Source organism: Dermacentor albipictus, chromosome 1 (genome assembly GCF_038994185.2).
Source record: "Dermacentor albipictus isolate Rhodes 1998 colony chromosome 1, USDA_Dalb.pri_finalv2, whole genome shotgun sequence".
NCBI classification, from domain to species: domain Eukaryota; kingdom Metazoa; phylum Arthropoda; class Arachnida; order Ixodida; family Ixodidae; genus Dermacentor; species Dermacentor albipictus.
In genome coordinates this window covers 453863286-453878722 of record NC_091821.1, presented here as the reverse complement: position 1 = coordinate 453878722, position 15437 = coordinate 453863286, and the positions used below count along the sequence as shown (strand labels likewise).

The 15437-nt window shown below is 45.2% G+C and overlaps 1 protein-coding gene across 3 annotated transcripts in view; it reads left to right on the top strand.

The window, feature by feature from the left end:
- Positions 1 to 15437, top strand: part of LOC139054767 (rifampicin phosphotransferase-like) — a 247928-nt gene that overhangs the window by 50650 nt on the left and 181841 nt on the right. For all 3 annotated transcript variants that reach the window (XM_070532366.1, XM_070532364.1, XM_070532365.1), the window contains exons 21-24: positions 1135 to 1206; positions 2555 to 2661; positions 5242 to 5314; positions 5897 to 6001. In XM_070532366.1, the coding sequence (XP_070388467.1) occupies positions 1135 to 1206; positions 2555 to 2661; positions 5242 to 5314; positions 5897 to 6001 (357 nt within the window). The remainder of the gene's footprint in view (positions 1 to 1134; positions 1207 to 2554; positions 2662 to 5241; positions 5315 to 5896; positions 6002 to 15437) is intronic.

Below are 15437 nucleotides of genomic sequence, written 5' to 3'. Positions count from 1 at the left end.
AAAGCTTGTTTTTTCCCTCACAGAGTGCCAGAAATTTACGTTATTTTTATTTTTGAATGCTAAAAAGGCTTCGAGACCCAACTATTAAAGTTTGTAAATTCAGGGTGTGCACTGGCATCAGTAACTGTGGTCTGCGAAGTGACCAGGCCCAGCGAATGTTCGTACCTGCGCATGATGCTGCCTCGCTCTGTTGTTTATGTCTCTGTCTCTGCCTCTGTCGTTTATGTCGCTCTGTCTTGCCGTCGTAGGTTTTGCCACATGATAAGTAGTTGTCCATAAACAACCTCTGTGCTACTTGCAACGAAAAGACATGTCTGCCGCACTTTCATGAGCAGCGGTTTCACGGATGCGCCACGATTCAAGTTCTGCCGTCCGTTGCCGCGCCGCCTGAAAGTGCCTCTCTCTGGCCCTAAAATAAGTAGCACACCAGCGTCCTCCCTGTGCTGTTGTATTTTCTTCTCTCGGTTTTCTTGCTTCTCGTTAAGCGCTCGAAAAGCATCAAGTCTTTCACATTCTCACTAAGTAATTTCAATCTTAATGATCGCGCATGCCTACAGCGCCCAATTCTGGACAGTTTTGTCAGCAGCGCTGTCAGTTGAATACAAAGAGAATGAGGAAATGAGAAAGGTCTATTAATCGCGTTCTGCGCAGGGCAGTGATGACTGAAAAAAAAAGATATTGATTGAAAGCAGGGAAACAAAGCTGCAGTGTTAAAACGCCTTTCATTGGCGCAGTGGATGCTCACATGTCAATTGCTGGAATGAGCGGGATTACTGAAAAAGAATACACTCGATGTCATTAAAAGTTCTTTTCCGTGTGGACGTTTTGGTAAGGGTAATCGCATAAGAAGAAATACCCGCGTATAGGAGCAATGAACTACCTGCAATATTCAGCATGAGCGTTGCGTGTGGGTCTGAACCGTAGAAAACAAACTTATTCGCTGAGCATGCATTGGCTTGACATTCGTGTGCTGCTTACGGAATTCTCATATCTTTCAAGGCGACTGTAATGAAGTTGGCAGCAAATAGGCGCTGTTTACTATGCCGTAAAGGTCTACCCTTGCAAATGAGTACAAAATCTGAAGTAATGACTCATATGAAATGCCATGTTGCTTTTGTGCTTTTTTGCCTATAGATTGAAAAGACATACACAACACCTCAAGATATTGAGTGGGCACTCAAGGATGGAATATTCTTTATGCTCCAGGTAAGAAATGAAAAAAGAAAATCTACTAACTCTTTCTGCTAGGTGCCTGCATTCAACGTAGCAGAAAAAATCAGCTTTATTGAATTTCGGTATTGAGTATGAAGCGTCCGCCTAAATGACTTGAGCCAGCACTGAAGGACAGGAAATAAGCGTGATTTGTTAGTTCAGAGCAGGAACACAAGACGAAAATGAAATCTGGCCCATGAATCTTTTTATTTCCAAAAGACATGCAGAAAAGACAAGGGTGACGATATGGGCTTGTTGGTCGGTGATCAGAGAAAGGTATCTGTATAGGGGTGCAAAACCTGTGCCCTTGTTTTGTTGCGCTATACAAATACCGTTGAGAGAAGACGGAGTGATGCACACTCCCCAGCGACATTGGTGCCAATGTAAATGTACGCCTATGATTGACATGGGACAAGAGCTGACTAAAAATTTCACACGAATCCGTAAGTGGCTTGAGGTGAACGCCTCCTCCACTTTTGAACGTGACAGCGTTAAGGCCGTCTAAGCACGTGGTCCCGGGATCCAATTCCGGCCACGGCGGCCGCATTACGACGAGGGATAAATGCGAAAACACCCGTGCAGTTTGATTTAGAATCGCGTTAAAGAACCCCTTGTGGTCGAAATTTCCGGAGTCCCCCACTATGGCGTGCCTCGAATTCAGATCGTGGTTTTGGGTCGCAAAATCCCATAATTTAGCGTGAAGGGGCCTGTGTCGCAGATAATCCGGGGTCGGATGTCGCTTCGGGAAAAAAAAAATTCAGACCGAATTCCGAACCACGCATGCCCAACCACTTTTCTACCACCAATTTGCTGATACTGTGTGTTTCATGCTTTACTAAGGTATTCCTCGGAATATTGAGAACCGCAGCCTACAAACAAATGTAATGAGAAAGAAACCACCGACAACGCACATCTTTTACGTAATCTTTTTTAAGACTGAAATATGAAAAGTGCGAAACAATATCAGGAGACTGAGCCGCGCAAGATGACGCGTTTGTACCAAAAAGTTTGCCTTCGTGCATAGCGTTCGCCACCAGCGTTTGCCAGTAAACGTTACGGTTACATAAACTGCAGTTGCCGGTAAGCACGAAAAACTGTCAGTGGTTTTCGAACGCTATCACGTTCCACTCTTAAAGGTGAAGCTTAAGCGTTCTCCAAATTTTTGTCTTGTGTTTTACTCCTGCTGCTGAAAAAAATCATCGCGAAATATTTTTTGTTCTTTTCACCGAATATGCTCAATGTCGATGCATATTGCCCAATTAGATAGAAAATGAATACTCTGGCCGGGTATTTAAGTGTGCCACCAATAAAGGACTAATTTTAGTCATGGTGCTCCTATCAGTGCCGGCCCGTCACAACATTCCTCAGGGAGAGCGACTGCGAGATGCTCCACGAATTCAACGAAGGATTGAAATCAGCGAAAGAAAGTTTCACCAAGGGAAATGTATCGTGAGTATGCGCAGATTTTAACTTTTCTCCAGCCACATATTAATTTAGTCTTCCGGGAAAACTTGACCATTTAGCCGCGATATTTCGGCCCACTTTAAGAGCATTTACTCGTGCACATTATTGTATCTTTTTGGTCGCCGATGAAAATAAAGGAACCAATTAACTTTATTTTACAAAACTCCTCTCTTGTCGACAAAAGTCGTTTTAATTTTCTATAGTTCTGTTGTAAAAAATACTAATGTAAAAGATATATGTCCGTGTTCAATAATTTCCTGTGGAGAATATGTCGTTGAGTGTGAATACAAAACATTAAGCTTGTGATTCATGCAGAATGCTTTATAACACAGAGGTCGAGCATGGCATGGTCCATTTATTTTTTGTCGAGGTCTGGCCTGAGCCCAGAAAGGCCAAGCGCTGACCCACTCAAGCCCAGTCTCTAAGTTTGAAATCTGGCTCGAGCCCCGCACGCACCAAAAAAGATTCGCGACCGCATAGATCCGACCGGCTGGGTTTGTGGCGTTATATTTTGAGCCTGAAGAAATCGTGCAAATCCTACTCCATTTCTCAGCTATTGCGAATGTTCCAGCCGCACGGGCATATTCTTTGCGGAGGCAGATTTGACGGTATTATGTTTTCTATGGGGTTGTATGGTGACTAAAGAACAAGTGAAAAATAAACAGAATTCATCCTCCAATAAATATGCTCGTTTAATATTGTGTTATATGAAGACCGGGTTACATTTGCCAGATAGTGGAATGGCAATGTACTGTGGAGCCACACATTACTACTCGTTGCAGAGGGCTAGCCATTTCTTTTCAGTGTAAATAAGGGCCATATAACGTAAAACTAGGGTGCTATAACGTAAAACCATTCCAAACTTTTTTATTCTAATTCTGCAATCAGCCCACGGCGATCGGTCAAAAACTTTTTTGGACCACCTCCACTTCACCTGTCTGTCAGGCGACGTCACGAAAACGGCAATAGCTCCCCATCTGATGTGACGTGTACACACTGAATATACATAATTTGTCCGAACAAAACAAACATAGTTATTTCTGATTCGACGCCTTCTTGCCATTAGTCCTTGATTATTCGTCCAAAGTTTTCGAGCTGCACCCCCTTCACCTCCCTCTAACGCGATGTCACGAAACCGCAACAACTCACTGCATCAGAGTGACGCGTACGCGTTAAAGATGCATTAATATGCCGAACAAAACTGAATTTTCCTCTGAATAGCCGCAGGCTGTTCCGTTCTGAAAGGAATAATACATGGCTGCCACCGATCGCTCTGGCACTGGCTACTCGCCTCTGCCGGAGAACGTGGGTTTATTAGCGCGCAATAAAACTTTTTGCGTGGCCGTGTAATGTTTTCGAGAATTTTTGGCACGTTTACGACCTCATTCTGCCAACTCTTCATTGCTGAGGATCCGTTTTAGCGCCATTCTTAAGCTTCCCTTGCATGCCGCAGCGACTGTCGACGAGCCACCGCAAGCTAAGTAAGAGAAAGCGGGCCAATCACAGACGACTTTCCACTTTCTTCATTCGGCTATCGATATTCCGTGCAGTGGCTCGGCCCCGTCGATTCACTCTGCACTTGAGCGTGCTCCTCGCATCTTGTGAGCCAACTAGATAAGACGCGCCACTCAGTGTAGGCAATGCTATTTGTTTTTCAAGCAAACAAAAGTGACCTGCTATGAACGCGGAGAGCCTTTGATTGGCCTGTTCAGACAACCCTGCGTGTAACCGCCCGATGTTTGCGTCGGTGGTTACGTAAATTTGACGTCAGGAAGTTGAAAAAAAAAACATATTGGAATACTTTTACGTTATAAGGCCCTAAATTTGCAACCGCCATATCTAGAATTCGAGCTAATAAGAATTGGTGCGGAGTTTGCGTAAATTTAGGCACTCTGGTGTAATGGCTTTCAGAAAGGCCTAATTCACTGCCTCTAGAAGCTCCCCTAGGTCTAGCGTATGTAAACGGGTCACACAGACGGATCAAACTCTTGTGAAGGTTCACTTCTGCATGGAACAAATAATTGTTATTGTTTTATGGGACCTCGTTTCGATGTCATAAATACCTTATTGAGCTAATCAAGTATCTGTCGTTCATAATATGAGTGAATCCTGCCTCTGTGTACTTTCATTTTAACATGAGGGGTGCTTTCCAATCTGCATACAAAGCGTAGACAACGCAGTTTCTGCTATCTTCATCACCAATATAAGATAAGATACTTTGCCTGCGTTAATTCTCAGTGAACCCGGGTAGTGCCTGAAAGAACAAATGCTAGACGCTTAGCATGAGGTCCACGTGATCTATTGTGACAAATTGTCATTGAAAATAAAAATGAAATGTATGAAACGTTTCTGCTTTTTGTTTCACATTTCTCAGAGCCTTGGAAGATTGTCTACGACTACGACTGTGATTACTGTACGCTCTTGCTCGAACTGTTAAACATAACTTTTCAGCTAAAATACATGGTATACATTTAGAAGACCATGTAAACAAATGCCACGTGTAATGCCACGTTTCTCTATCTCATGAACCATTTCTTGGATATTCGGTTTCTCATTTATTTTCAGTGAAGTGCTGCCAGGAGCCGCGTCTCCGCTCTCTATGTCATTCATTCGATGTGCCTTCGACGTCAACTGCAGGGTACGCTTTGGTGCTTGTTCTTCATTACTGTGTTTGCAGAACTCATGTAATAGTTCTGCAAACACGTAACTCATGTAATAGTTCTGTAATAGTTCCACAGAATAATATCTGTGGCTTCGAGCTCTAACACATTCATTACCTAAGCGCACTTGGCTCAAGCCATCCAGCAGCCATATGCTCTATTTGCATTACGACAGGTAGAACACCTCACCTTGCGCGAAATATTATAGTACTAGAAATGTTTCCGTGGTAACGCTTTGTGAGTAGTCTAAGATAGTACTTTTAGGAAATACATGGACACCGCTTCCAATGTGTGCACTGTTACAGCTGCAAATATAGCCGTTAAGAGCATGCTCGGCTTCCCTGGTTATGGTGGCGGTGCTTGCGGAGCAGAATACACGCTCTATATCAGCCCACAGACGACGCACACGAATTTGGTCATAGCGCTCATAATGCTAAAAAATCCACTGAAAAAACGTCCCGCGTGGCAGTTACGTGTTTTTTTTTCGAGCGATTGGACGCTGTCTGGCACGTTCAATGCACGTTTTTGAAGCGATAATTTGTTATCGGTATTTCTTGCAGGACACTGCCATGGCATTGGTGTACGCCAGCAGCCCTGATCGATCCCCATACATAACACCATGGGGACCAATTTATCGCTACAACTACTTCATTTGGTTGTCTGATGTAAGTATACTGCTACCAAAATCATGATCAGCACATCGACGGCGTAGAACTAATGCTCCAATCATGGAGTTACAGTAGATTCCGGTTAACCCCAACCTGGTTATGATGAATTTTTGGATATGATGGAACAGTGAGTGAGTATTCACTTTGGTTACCTATAAACTGAATGCAAAATATTCACTGGAATATGAAGTGTGCAGTTGATTCAGCTGCATTCCCGCCACTCGGCTCACCGCTAGGTCAAGATAGGAAGATGTGGAAAAGGCGACTCTGTTAGTTGGTGAGGTGCAAATGGTGCTTCTTTGGAGCTAACTGCCCCAGTGTCGACGATGACGTAGAAGCGTGCCGGGCTGACACCGAAGAAGCAATACATCACGAGTAGCCCCAGGTGCCTCTACGGATTGATCATTATAGTGAGAACGCTCCTCTAAAGTCGCGAGAACTAGCTGTTAAAACGTTATGAGGAAACTAAATGAAATTACTGCATTCCTGACTGTGCCTATATTCGCACAGTCACGGCAAGCAACACCTTAGACAAGAGTGCAAAAGGCTAGGCCTTATGTTCCACCATTTGAGTAAATACCTATTAGAAATTTATTTAATTTTAATGATACTTCATTTATTGCTTAGCGTCAGCCCTTTTGGGACACACTAGAAATAGTAGAATTTTTCTTGTGCAGGTTGGTTCTGCTAGAAAGAATTTCTGAAAAGACGAACAGATATTAAAGGGCTCCTTGATATGCGTCTTGACGACAGCCTACTGCATACCATAAGAAACTGAGCAATAAATGCTACAAAGGGAAAATTCAAAGTTACCCTATCAACTGATTGCATGATAAAACCATGAACCGCCCACTGTGAGTACTTTCTCGTGCTATAATAACAAAGATTACTGCAGTTGGTAACCGTGGTTTCAAGTCTAGCACGCTCGCACGAGTAAAAAAAAAAGAGATTGATCTACTGAAGCATATTTGGGAGTCCTCATATACTGCCACCAGCCTCCTTAATTCTTGCCGTCCGCTAGTGATGTATTATGGCCTCTTAATTGTCTACAAATAAACTACTACAGCCATCCCCTGGACAAATCGCAGAAGACAACGAAGGCCCGCTTTCCTGCTCTCTGGCCCACTGTCGATCCGTACCATTGCTGCAAAGTATGGTTCTATTGGATGTCATTATTGCAAAGTACTTGCACTTTCAGCGGCTGTTAGATCTCGCCGTTTAAAGAAAAAGTCAAACAAAAACTGTCATAGTTAAAATCCTTGAGGAAGTGTTTCTTGTAGATACTTTTTAAGGTAAGCTGTAAGCACTATTACATAACAATAACAGCTAGTGCAAAACATTTGTATCATACTTCGTCTCAAAAGTTGAGAATGGCAGATTTCAAAGTGAACCATTCAGTTCGTTCTGCACTTAAATGCTTTCACGAATGAACGAGTGCTCAAGAAGAAGCTTTATGTTAGGTCATGTATGTACGTATAACACGGGAGTCCATATAGCCGAATTTGATGACACGTAGAGTTTAATTATAGCACTTCATTTTGAGCACAAGAGTTAAAATATGTACAACCATTCCATCGTGAAAATGGAATACTGGGCGCTGGTCTCGATTTGCGGCTGCAACACCGCTAACATTATCGTAGGTATCCTCGCACAATGTTTTGTAAATACCGCTCGACACATTTTGTAATTTACGCAAGTGGTACCCACTTTTGGCCCAGCCAAGAGACTAACGAATTTATCTTGTATTAGGGGTCTCAATGAGTGCGCTTCACAAGATATGACGGAATTTCAGCGTCCCGTCATAGCTTTGTCCACCTGTCGAAACGTAACTCCCATGTTTCACAAGTGAAATGTCACCATGTTTTTGTCAGTATTCGTATTAATGCGTTATGCGTTGCTTTATGCAAGTATGAGTGAAGTATTGCGGCCTACGTACCGTACATAGGTACAGCTTATATGGTAGGCATTAGAAGAAAACTTGCGATTACTTACAATCGGCATTCTTTGTAACAATATGCATGCCAAATTGAAATTTTTGTTTGTTTGTAATCATACACTATAGGGGACTACACGTTATTTCTTTGCTCAACAAATGCATCACCTTTACTAAGGCTCTGGGAAATGCTAAACTGCACTGTGAATGGATTCTCGTCTTGGAATTCTTGCATGAGAGAAATGGCAATGGAAAACACACCTCTAACAGCGAAAATATTACTGTAGCGCACGAAAAACAACACTTCCGGCAAAGGGGTGCGTCATATGCTTGACTTATGGCATACAATCACCTAAGCAATTTTGCGGTTGGGGAAATGTAAGACAATTAGGATACCTAATGTCAATCGAGGAGATCGGAAGTTTCCGTCTATTAGCAATACCTTCGAGCCAACTGTACATGATCCAACTGTACGAGCCAACTGTACAGCCAACTGTCACTTAGACTGAGGAAGGCAGAAACCAATGAAGAGACCAAATGCAAATTGGTTTTGCGCGCGCAGACTATGTTAAAGTGAGATAATTAGGCACAGTCATAACAACTACTATTATAACGCATAGTAAGATATTGAAAGGCAGTAGCGCAATTATAATGGTTTGTCGAGATCTACACGAAGAGGTGGTTCGTGGTGATATAAAAAACACGCTACCGCTTTTACTTTAAACAGGATTCAAGGATTTCATTAATGAACGACAATGCGAAGCTGCACTAACCACATTTATGGACATCCTGTCGGTCATCACTTCAGAACATGGAAATGAGACTTCCAGAGCTTCAACCCACTTTGAGTAGGCATCAACGATTGCTAAGAAGTAGTTCAAATGGTCTACCAAAAAAATGTGGAGGCGTGACCAAGGATTCTTAGAAAACGGCTAAGCCGTTGATGGCCCTGGTTGTGGCATACGCTCATGTTCTTGGCATACCATGCAAGACTTGTCCTTCCCAACAATATCGTGGTCAATGTTGGGTCACCGGACATGCCATCCGGCTATAGATTTGTTTTTCTCAGTAACTTGATGACCTTGACGTAAGCGTTTGAGCACTTCCGCTTGAAGTGCAGCTGCGATTACGACCGTTGTTCCCCGGAGAACAGCTTTGTGCTGAAGGCTAACCTAAAGTTCATGTGGCTTGAACAGTTTTCATTTAGCTTCCTGTGGAAGGTCATCTCCTTGCAAAAGCACGTCATGAACTTTAGACAAGAAAAGGTCTTTCGTCGAGGCATTGCCTACTGTTTCATATGAGAAAACTCTAAGGTAATGTTCTTACAAGATGGATATATATCAGGAACGTTCAACAGTGAAGTTGTCGCATTTCAGTGGCAAACGGCTCGGTCCATCGGTACACCCCATCTTAATTCTTGTACTGTATATGAGCCAATGGAGGAGCTGTAGTTGCAAATAACTTTGCTTCTAGAAACGAATCTTCATGCTCTTCTGTTTCAAGTCCACGGTATGGTATTCCTCAGAAAGTGATGCAGCTGCTTGAGAACTGAAGATACGTTTGGCAAGACAATAACATAGCTCAGTTCGCAACTCTAAGAGAACTGCGATCTGGAATAACTTTGACGTATCCAAGAAATCCGAATAACGGCTTGTGATCTTGGAAATGTCTTCCCGAGAGGTATTGGTAGAATCTTGTAACTACGGAGGTTAACGCTAGATCTCCCTTGTCGACCTGGCAGTCCTTATGGGCGTGTTGCATGAGCATCACCATGAGGAAGAGTTTTAATTGGGATTATAATCAACCATTAGAGGAGCTGTATTTACAGTAGCTTTGATTCTAGAAATGAATTCTCCCTCGTTTTTTCAAGTCCAAGGTACATTATTTGCCAGAAGGTGATGCAGCGCATTGAGAAATGAAGATAGGTTTATCAAAAACGCCCTGCATTGTTTCACCAAGACCAGCTCGTTGACGTTGCTTGGTAGAGGCACGCAAAGAGTGGCCTCAATCTTGTGTGGAGCGGGGTGCAGCCCAGTAACATCACTGACGTGGCCTAAGTACTTTACAGATGACACCGTGAAATATCATTCGCTATATTTGACCTTGATGCCAGTACTCTACAAATATTTGGAGAGATTGTTCACATGGTTCTTGTCGTCGGTGATTGTAAGCAGCATGCCCCCACAGCAGACTGCAATGTGGCACCGACGTAGAAGATGGATTTCCCTTTCCAAAGCAAGTCTTTCATATTCGAAGAAACCTTTCAGCATGTGGATAGTTGTGTACTTCATAGACGCCGGGTCGACAATCAGTTGCTGATAAGTATCCTTGAGATCTAACTTACTAAATTTGAATCCACCTGATATTTTCGTCCACAACTCTTCAGCGCGTGGAACTGGGTACTTATCCACACTTGCAAGAGTATTTACAGCCACCTCGCAAACTTCACATATGTCAATCCGATGATCTTTCTTGAGGACGGCAGCAATAGCGATTTCCATTCAGATGGGCATGCAGGTTGTATGGTCGTCCCACTGCTACTCTTCTATTTCTTCAGAGACTTCATCCATCAGCGCGAACGGAACTGTTCGAGGCTTGAAAAGACGAGGCTTTGATCCCTACTTAATAGGACGTTTAAAGGTGACGCCTCGGGAAGTTCCTGACCCATCAGAAAACAACGCACGGCGCTTCACTTTAAGTGCTGCTCATCACTTTTGGAACAAGCTTCAGTGACGCTGTAGACTGGCATATCGAATGACATCTTCAACGCTTCCGTCCAGTTACATCTGAGATGCGACTGTGCTTTACCATGGGAGAGCAGCAATATAAGGTTGTACTGATTATTATTGTACTTTGCTAATACCACAAACTTTCCAAGGAAAGCTTTGATTTCACTTCTGTAACTCCTTAGTTCAACGACTAAATGTGTGCAATGCGAATTCGCAAACTCACGGTGTCATTTCTTCTCTCCATTTTGGATGCGCTCGCTCCTGTGTCACTCCGAATCGTAAATGATCATCCTTGTATTTCAAGTTGAATAATGAATGGATTGGACTAAGAGGCTTCGTGTGACGTGGAAGAAATTGTCTACATATCGTATGTTTCAGGGCTGCAGCATGAAGTTCGAACCTGGTTTCCTGCAGGGCAGGCAGCCTGCCCTGCAGCTTGCTTGCCGACATTTCTCTTCCGGGGATATTTTTGCTTGGGAACAGCAGATCTCTGATTGCAATCAGCACTTTTTTCCTTGCATACTTTGGCTCTATGACCGTCTTTGTGGTAAAGATGGCAAACATCATCAATGTAACGACACTTAGTCGCGTAGTGCGTCTCAGCGCAGCGGTAGCAACTAACATGCTTCGTATGCGGAGCCTCGATAGCAGTAATTGGTGAAGAAGATGCTCCTCAAGTAGCACGGAGCTCCGACACATCACGTGTAGGAGATTACATACCTAGTGCCAACGTCTCTGTGGATTCTAACATGAGGTTAGGGTGCTCAAGGAGTCTCGTTTGCATTTGAGGATCGACAAACAATGCTGTCTCTAAGCAAATGGTTGAGGAGCATTCTGAAATCGCAGTGTTCTAAGAGCTTCTTGATTGTTGCTACATGGTTGCCAACCGACGTGGCCTCGTCGGGGATGCGACAATTGAACCTGAAGCGACTGACCACTACTGAAGGTTTCGGCTAAAATTGCTTGTCGAGGGTTTGTAGGCAAATCGTTAGAGTAGTTTCCGTGGGCTTTCCCCGCGCAAGAAGGCTCCGTAGGATGGAGTACGCAACAACTCAGAAGGATGTTTGTTTATTGTACGTCGTTGGTATCAAAGGACTCCTTCATTCGCTTCAAATACTCTTGCTGTGACTGGAAGTGGTGCTCGAAGGACTCAAGATAACTCTACGTTGGCATCTTGCAATTGCCAGTTGATGCTCGTCGCCAACTCGTTATGATCGCCCTCGAACAATAGAGGCGCACCGTCTTCGTTCAGAACTCTGGCTGCGGCTGCCATTAACGTAGTTCGAGCACTTCCTTTATTCAGAGCGTGAGTACAACTAGCGTTTGGTGTCACTAGTTTTCAGAAACATATTGTGAGTAACCAGAGCTGTGAGCTACAATTGGCGCTAAGAAACAGTTCTTGGCATTCAGACTTTCAATGTCAAATTCGGAAGTATTAAAAACGCTGGCCAAGAACATGCCGGCTGGAAGCGCTTGAGAGCTCAGGCTGAAATTCTTAAGCGAGAGAACGACGTTGTTATTAGCAATTGTCACCAGCGTATGCGGAAGAGCAACGTTCCGGTTCAAAAACACGTCGCTGATGGGGCGAAGGAGATATTCACTCTCGGGAATCGGTGGCTGTGCGCTCAAAGCGACGTATGTGACAGCCTCAGGTGATAGATGCACATCTTGAAGCGCACACAAGTGAGGTCGAGCATCCGAGCATCGGCCACTTGAGGCAGTTCGATCTGAAGAACACCGGTAGCGCAGTAGATGAGAGCGGAATGATGGGATAAAAAGTTCAGTCCAAGGATAATGTCATGAGGGCAGTTGTTGATCACAGCAAAGAGAATAGAAATAGGGCGGTCGCCTATATTTATGCACGCAACACAGATTCCAAGTACAACCATCAAGCTTCTGTCAGGCACACGAAGCACTCGGGCAGGTGCTGGGGTGAGGACCTCCTTTAAACGTCTACGTAGGCTAGCACTCATCAGAGACACGGGGGCTCCACTATTGACGAGTGCCTGGATAGGTAAGCCGCCTATTTAAACGTCAATTACACTTCTCTTTGTGGACACAGACAGAGGATTTGCTGCAGTAGTGGGCAATGCAGCATCACCTCCGAGGGCTGCACTTCTTAGTTTTCCGAAAGGGTGCGGCCAAAAGCTACAGGGGACGAAAGGCCACGCGTCTGCGGCGAACGGGAAGATGGGCGACGTGTTTGCGGTGAGCGAGACTGGTGTCGCGGCGATGGTGAGTGACTGTATCACGTGAAAGAATGTCCCAAAGGCGAGGGGAACTCATACTTCAACGTGTTATCACTGGCTTTACTCAACAATAAAATATAACAAAAACATAGACGTTCCGCCACCTATGCGGGTGGCATCCTCAGTACGCAAATGACAACAAATTAGAAAATACATTCTATTTATGTACGATATTGCCGTAAACATCCGGCAGGGAGCCACGGCAGATTTTTTGCGACGGATAATCCATGATTACACAAATATTCTTGGGCCCCATCGGTGTTCTCGTGCTAACGTGGTTACATGACCAATATCGAACATGTGTCCTTATGTTAAACAATGATCGACCAGTTCCGTTTTTGCACGTGTGGCATGGGTGGCTTTCGTAACGTCGCTTAAGTGTTCCTTGAGTCTTGTGTGACGCCATCACCCCGTCACGCCAATGTAGCGGCACCACAGTCCGAGCAGTCAACCTTGTAGACGACACCACTTTGTTCGTCCGGAGGTGTGCGGTCATTTAGCTTCAGGAACGCGTTCGCCAATGTATACGAGGGTTTGAACACAGTTCGAACTCCCAAAGGCCCTAAAGCCCTGCGCCCTGCATCTGCTACACCGCGAACATACGGAATGCACATAAAGGAAGCCTGCCTTTCGGCCTTGCTCTGCCTTGCGGCGTCGCGTATCATTGACAAAGCGCAGAGGGTAACTCCGTTTAGGGAAAAGGGCGGCAACATTAGGTAATTCTTGCTCCCTCAAAGTTTGCGTTAACGACAGTGCATCGCAACAAGACAGGAGCGCACGTACCGTGGTATGCTTTTGTTCTGTAGGATGGTGAGAGTCAAAACTCAGCATACTCCCGCTATCGCAAGATTTGCGATATACGCCTGTCTCCACTCAACCTCCTTTGCTCCGACGTACCAGCACATCGAGAAAGGCTAGGCTGCCACGATTCTCCATCTCGCATGTGAATTGAACGGCATGATGGACGGCATTAAGTGCCTGATGCATGGCATGCAGGTTTTTCTTTTTGACAATGACGAAAGTGCCATCTACATAGTGACTACATAGTGACATATTGACAGGGAAGGGCAAGGACGTCATCACAACCGGTTCCCAGTGTTGCATTAGCAGGTCAGCCATGATTACAGAAAGGGGACTGCCCATCGGGACGCCTTGTATCTGGTAATATATGGTTCCAATATGTACAGTGCTGATGGAATGAAATGGGGCACGGAGCATTTAGTAGAACCCTACTTATGTGCGAAGTACGCGAGAGCACATGCCATGTCGCTAGGAATTTGGTCACCAAAGGTGACTAGGAGTGATTTAAATGTACGAGCCAGAATTACGTCGATGTGACACGAACTGCAACCGGTTGAATCGAAAGTATGCGCATTGCTTAGCCATAAATTGACGCGTTTCATTCAGTGAGCACTGTACCACGTGTTCCTAGCAGAGCTGACGGCTCTGTTAGGACCCGGCGGTGGGCGAAACACTGCGGGCATTTCCATTGAAATGGATCAAGTTGGTCGGCGTGCGAGATGTTGAGGGCCACGAGTTGCGACAGCATCTGGTGACATAACCAACGCGCCGCCAGGTGAAACATATCGGCTGGTCGTCGACGGTTTTCCATTCAGTCTGGTGGCGATAACACGGAGAAAAGCGTCGGGGCGGAGCGAAAATAGCAGAAGGGCGTTCGTCGGCTCTGTGGTTGGTGACACCACAGACCGAATGTAGGCCAAAGTTTTGAAGCTCTTGTCAAACGATGGCCTGCGCGAGAGGAACTGAAAAAGGGGTAGCATCAGGCCTACGCGAAGAGAAAGCTGCGGGCGCCATCGCGTCCGGTTGACGTCGAACGATTCGCACCACGTCCTCTGATGGCGACGCATGCTGCTGTGCGGACAAGTCGACGTTGCGGCAGTATTGGGAAGTCTGGTGGACGGGTGCAGAACGTGCCGGCTTTTGGCGAACTCCAATTGTCGGCACTTTTCGATGATAGAATCAGCTGTAGAGCAGCTTTTGCACATGAGCAGCTGAAGGACGTAGTGAGCACTTCCTTGAGCACATGCCCTACCTTCTCAGCTTCTGTGATGTCGTTATCGGCTTTACGAAAAAGCATCAGAACGTCCTCGATATACGAAACGTAGGACTCTATGGGGGATCGGGAACGAGAGGTCAGTTCCTGCTTTGCGGCCATTTTACGGCCGGCTGGTTTGCCAAACAACTCTCTTAACTTCTCTTTGCATAGGTCCCAGCTGGTCAGCTCCTCATTATGGTTTTCGAACTACACCTTTGCCGTGCCTCTTAGGTAGCAGAACAGATTAGCTAGCATAAATGTAGGGTACCATCTGTTGATTCCTCTGACGCGTTCGTACATATCTGCCAACCTTTCAACGTCGGCGCCATCGGTCCCGCAGAAAGTTCCAGGATTTTTGGGTTGCTCAATCACAACTGAAGGGGACAGCGACATAGCGGGCGATGGTGACGTTGGAGGCAGCGACGACTTTGATCCGGAGTGCTCACCGTCATTCATGGTGCGGACG